Here is a 6394-nt window from a genome sequence, read left to right on the forward strand (position 1 = left end):
TTTCCTCCAATATAAATCCCCATTTTCCCTAATAAATTCCCTTTTTTTCCCCAATATAAATTCCCAATTTTCCCCCAATTTTTCCCCAATAAATTCCCTTTATTTCCCCAATAAATTCCCTTTTTTTCCTTGTTTTTCCCTAATAAATCCCTTTTTTCCCCAATAAATTCCCTTTATTTCCTCAATAAATTCCCTTTTTTTCCCCAATTTTCCCCAATAAATTCCCTTTATTTCCCCAATAAATCCCCTTTTTTTCCCCAATTTTCCCCCGTATTATTTCCCATTTTCCCCCAATATTAATTCTCATTCCTCCAATATTAATTCCCATTTTTCCCCAATAAGTTCCCTTTTTTTCCCCCTTTTTTCCCCAATATAAATCCACATTTTTCCCCAATATTAATTCCCATTTTTCCCCAATAAATTCCCTTTTTTCCCCCAATTTTCCCCCATAATTATTCCAAATTTTCCCCAATATAAATCCCCATTTCCTCCCAATATAAATCCCCATTTTTCCCTAATAAATTCCCTTTTTTCCCCATTTTTCCCCAATATAAATCCCCGTTTTCCCCAATATTAATTCCCATTTTTCCGCAATATAAATTCCCATTTTTCCCTATTTTTCCCCAATGAATTCCCTTTTCCCTCCCCCAATTTTCCCCAGTAAATTCCCTTTATTTCCCCAATAAATCCCCTTTTTTTCCCCAATTTTCCCCCGTATTATTTCCCATTTTCCCCCAATATTAATTCTCATTCCTCCAATATTAATTCCCATTTTTCCCCAATAAATTCCCTTTTTTTCCCCAATAAGTTCCCTTTTTTCCCCCTTTTTTCCCCAATATAAATCCACATTTTTCCCCAATATTAATTCCCATTTTTCCCAATAAATTCCCTTTTTTCCCCAATTTTCCCCCATATTATTTCCCATTTTCCTCCAATATAAATCCCCATTTTCCCCAATATAAATCTCCAATTTTCCCCAATACAAATCCCCATTTCCCCCCAATAATTCCCATTTTTTCCCCAATTTTCCTCAGTATTAATTCCCATTTTCCCCAATAAATTCCCTTTTTTCCCCCAATTTTCCCCTGTATTATTTCCCATTTTCCCCAATATAAATTCCCCTTTTCCCCAATATAAATCCCCATTTTCCCCAATAATAATTCCCATTTTTCCCCAATAAATTCCCATTTTTCCCCCATATTAATTCCCATTTTTCCCAATAAATTCCCTTTTTTTTCCCCAATTTTCCCCAATACAAATCCGCATTTTCCCCCAATACAAATCCCCATTTTTCCCCCATATAAATCCCCAATTTTCCCCCAATACATTCCCTTTTTTTTCCCCAATAAATTCCCTTTTTTTCCCCAATAAATTCCCTTTTTTTTCCCCAATTTTCCCCAATAAGTTCCCATTTTTTCCACATTTTTCCCCAAAATTCCCATTTTTTTCCCCATTTTTCCCCAAATAAACCCCAATTTCCCCAATAATTCCCATTTTTCCCCGTTTGCAGGCAAGGAGTTTTCAGGCAATCCCATCAAGGTCTCGTTCGCCACCCGACGCGCCGACTTCACCCGGGGCGGCGGCCGCGGCCGGGGCCGGGGAGGTGAGACACAAAATTCACTTTTTCTAAAACAAAATTCACATTTTATAACACAAAATTCACATTTTCCACCCCAAAATCCCCATTTCTCCCCCCAGAATCCCCTTTTCCGCCCTGAAATCCTGATTTTTTCGCTCAAAATTCTCCTTTTTTAGCCAAAATTCATCTTTTTTTCCCATTTTCTACCCCAAAATTCACCTTTTTCACACCAAAATTCACCTTTTCCACCCAAAAATCCCCCATTCTGTCCCAAATCCCCTTTTTGTACCCAAAATTCTCCTTTTTTAGCCGAAATCTACTTTTTGTACCCCAAAAATTCACCTTTTTCACCCCAAAATTCACCTTTTATAAAACAAAATTCACCTTTTCTAACCCAAAATTCACTTTTTGCACCCCATAATTCACTTTTCCATTCCAAATCCCCTTATTGTACCCAAAAATTAACCTTTTTTAACCCAAAATTCACCTTTTATAAAACAAAATTCACCTTTTTTGACCCAAAATTCACATTTCCATCCCAACATCCCCATTTCTCCCCCCAAAATCCCCTTTTCCGCCCTGAAATCCTGATTTTCTAGCTCAAAATTCACCTTATTTAGCTCAAAATTCATCTTTTTTTTCCCATTTTCTACCCCAAAATTCACCTTTTTTAGCCCAAAATTCCCATTTTCTGCTCCAAAATTTACCTTTTTCACACCAAAATTCACTGTTTTCACCCCAAAATTCACCTTTCCATCCCAAATCCCTTATTGTACCCCAAAAATTCACCTTTTTTACCCCAAAATTCACCTTTTTTAACCCAAAATTCACCTTTTTCACCCCAAAACCCCCTTGTGTAGCTCAAAATCCCCTTTTCCACCTGAAATCCTGATTTTCTAGCTCAAAATTCATCTTTTTTAGCCCAAAAATCAGCTTTTTTTTCCCATTTTCTACCCCAAAATTCACTTTTTTCACACCAAAATCCCCCTTTCCATCCCAAATCCGGTTTCTGTACCCCAAAATTCTCCTTTTTTAGACCAAATCCCCTTTTTGTACCCCACAATTCACCTTTTTCACCCCAAAATCCCCATTTTTTAAACCAAAATCCCCATTTTTTTTACCAAAATCTCCATTTTTTTTACCAAAATCCCTGTGTTTTTTACCAAAATCCCAATTCCTCCCCCTAAAATCCCATTATTTTTCCCATTTTTCCCAAAATCCCCATTTTTTCCCCATTTTCAGGCCCCATGGGCCGGGGCGGGTTCGGCTCCGGCTCCGGCGGCCGCGGCGGCTTCACGGGAGGGGGAGGGGCCCAGCAGAGAGCGGGGGACTGGAAATGCCCCAACCCGTGAGTGTGATACTGGTTATACTGGTTATACTGGGATAGACTGGGTTATACTGGGAGGGGTATACTGGGTTATACTGGGTTATACTGGGTTATACTGGGTTATACTGGGTTATACTGGGAGGGGCCCAGCAGAGAGCGGGGGATTGGAAATGCCCCAACCCGTGAGTGAGGGTTATACTGGGATATACTGGGAGATACTGGGTTATACTGGGTTATACTGGGTTATACTGGGAGGGTTATACTGGGTTATACTGGGTTATACTGGGATATACTGGTTATACTGGGATGTACTGGGTTATACTGGGTTATACTGGGTTATACTGGGATATACTGGGATATACTGGGTTATACTGGGTTATACTGGGATGTAATGGGTTATACTGGGTTATACTGGGTTATACTGGGTTATACTGGGAGGGGCCCAGCAGAGAGCGGGGGACTGGAAATGCCCCAACCCGTGAGTGTGATACTGGTTTATACTGGGTTATACTGGTTATACTGGGATGTAATGGGTTATACTGGTTTGTAATGGGTTATACTGGGATGGTTATACTGGGTTATACTGGGATATACTGGGTTATACTGGGAGGGGCCCAGCAGAGAGCGGGCGACTGGAAATGCCCCAACCCGTGAGTGTCAATTATACTGGTTATACTGGGTTATACTGGGATATACTGGGATGTACTGGGATGTAATGGGTTATACTGGGTTATACTGGGGTGTACTGGGATATACTGGGGTGTACTGGGTTATACTGGGATATACTGGGTTATACTGGGATATACTGGGATGTACTGGGTTATACTGGGATATACTGGGTTATACTGGGTTATACTGGGTTATACTGGGTTATACTGGGATATACTGGGTTATACTGGGATGTACTGGGATATACTGGGTTATACTGGGATATACTGGGATATACTGGGTTATACTGGGATATACTGGGATATACTGGGATATACTGGGTTATACTGGGATATACTGGGTTATACTGGGATATACTGGGATGTACTGGGTTATACTGGGATATACTGGTTTGAAATGGGTTATACTGGGAGGGACTGGGATGGGATGTGTCTGTGACATCACTGAGGACACGGTGACGTCACTGATGACGTCGCTGTGACATCACAGGGCGCATGAGAGAACACGGGGAGGGGTTTGGGATCAACTGGGAGGAACTGGGAAGGGACTGGGAGTGGTGTGATGTCACCGGCGCTGCGGTGACGTCACTGATGACGTCATCACTGGGCGTGTGAGACCCAATTTGGGGGGGAATTGGGAGAAAATTGGGGACCAACTGGGATGGGATGGGACGTGCTGGGTCTGTGACGTCATTGGTGTTGCTGTGACGTCACTGATGACGTCATCGATGACGTCACCCGCAGGGCGTGCGAGAACATGAACTTCTCGTGGCGGAACGAGTGCAACCAATGCAAGGCGCCCAAACCCGAGGGGGGGCCCGGGGGGCCTCACCTGGGCGGGGGCGGGGCCGGAAAATACCCCGGGGGCGGCCGAGGAGGAGGAGGAGGAGGAGGAGGAGGAGGAGGAGGAAACCACATGGGTAAGGAACAGCTAAAATACACCAAAATACACACAAAATATACACAAAACACACCTAAAAATGCACCGAAAATATACACAAAATATACACAAAATATACACAAAATACCCCGGGGGCGGCCGAGGAGGAGGAGGAGGAGGAGGAGGAGGAGGAGGAGGAAACCACATGGGTAAGGAACAGCTAAAATACACCAAAATATACACAAAATATACACAAAATATACACAAAATATACCCAAAATATACACAAAATATACACAAAATACACCCAAAAATAGACCCAAAATATACCCGAAACATACCAAAAAATACCCCAAAATAGATCCAAAATAGATCCAAAATAGACCCAAAATATACCCAAAATACACCAAAATAGACCCAAAATACACCTAAAATATACCCAAATATACCCGAAATACACCCAAAAATAGACCCAAAATACACCTAAAATATACCCAAAATATACCCAAAACATACCCAAAATATACCTGAAATACACCCAAAATAGACCCAAAAATAGACCCAAAATAGACCCAAAATACACCCAAAATGCACCCAAAATAGACCCAAATCACACCCAAAATACACCCAAAAATAGACCCAAAATAGACCCAAAAATAGACCCAAAATAGACCCGAAAATACACCCAAAATATACCCAAAATACACCCAAAATATACACAAAATATACACAAAATATACACAAAATATACACAAAATACACCCAAAAATAGACCCAAAATACACCCAAAATACACCAAAAATATACCCGAAATAGACCCAAAATACACCCAAAATTTACCCAAAATATACCCAAAATAGATGCAAATCACACCCAAAATAGACCCAAAATGCACCCAAAATCCACCCAAGATATACCCAAAATACACCCAAAATATACCCGAAATTTACCCAAAATAGACCCAAAATAGACCCAAATCACACCCAAAATAGACCCAAAAATAGACCCAAAATAGACCCGAAAATACACCCAAAATATACCCAAAATACACCTGGGCACACCTGTACACACAATTACACACATTTACACACCTGTTCACACCCATTACAGGTGGGGGGTTCGAGGACCGGCGCGGCGGCCGCGGGGGCTTTGACCGGGGAGGGTTCCGGGGCACACCTGTACACACCCATACACACCTGTACACACAATTACACACAATTACACACCTGTATCACACAATTACACACCTGTCCCACAGGTGGAGGGTTCGAGGATCGGCGTGGCGGCCGCGGGGGCTTTGACCGGGGAGGGTTCCGGGGTCGCGGCGACCGCGGTGGATTCAGGGGCGGCCGAGGAGGCGACCGGGGCGGCTTCGGGCCCGGCAAGATGGACAGCAGGTGGGATAATGGGGGGAAATAGGGGGATTTGGGGAAAAATGGGGATTTTTGGGGAAAAATGGGAGTTTGGGGGAGAAAATTGGGAGGGAATGGGGAATTTGGGGGGAAAAAACGGGGAGTTTGGGGGGATAAACAATGGATTTTGGGGAAATAATTCTGGGGTTTTGGGGGGTAAACCTGGGTTTTTGGGAAAAAAATGAAGATTTTGGGGGATGAACCTGGGATTTTGGGGAGAAAATTGGGAGGGATTTTTGGGGGGATTGGGGATTTTGGGGAAAACCGAGAGATTTTGGGGAAAAATGAGGAATTTGGGGGATAAACCTGGGATTTTGGGGAGAAAATTGGGAGGGATTTTGGGGAAAAATGGGGATTTTGTGGAGATAAACCTGGGTTTTTGGGGAGTTAACGAGATTTTGGGGAAAAAATTGAGAGGGAATTTGGGGGGGAAATGGGAATTTTGGGAAAAAATGGGATTTTGGGGTTTAAACCTGGGATTTTGGGAAAAAACGGGGAATTTGGGGAGGATAAAACTGGGATTTTGGG

At 42.4% G+C, this 6394-nt stretch overlaps 1 protein-coding gene across 1 annotated transcript; it reads left to right on the forward strand.

The window, feature by feature from the left end:
* Positions 1–1499: 1499 nt before the first annotated feature.
* LOC135441967 (RNA-binding protein FUS-like) lies at positions 1500–5677 on the forward strand. Its single transcript, XM_064701517.1, has 4 exons — positions 1500–1603; positions 2822–2927; positions 4319–4663; positions 5565–5677. Exons 2-4 carry the CDS (start codon positions 2827–2829, stop codon positions 5605–5607), a joined length of 489 nt encoding a protein of 162 aa, XP_064557587.1. The 5' UTR covers positions 1500–1603; positions 2822–2826; the 3' UTR covers positions 5608–5677.
* The last annotated feature ends 717 nt before the right edge of the window (positions 5678–6394 follow it).

Source organism: Zonotrichia leucophrys, unplaced genomic scaffold, assembly GCF_028769735.1.
Source record: "Zonotrichia leucophrys gambelii isolate GWCS_2022_RI unplaced genomic scaffold, RI_Zleu_2.0 Scaffold_758_24006, whole genome shotgun sequence".
Lineage (NCBI taxonomy): Eukaryota > Metazoa > Chordata > Aves > Passeriformes > Passerellidae > Zonotrichia > Zonotrichia leucophrys.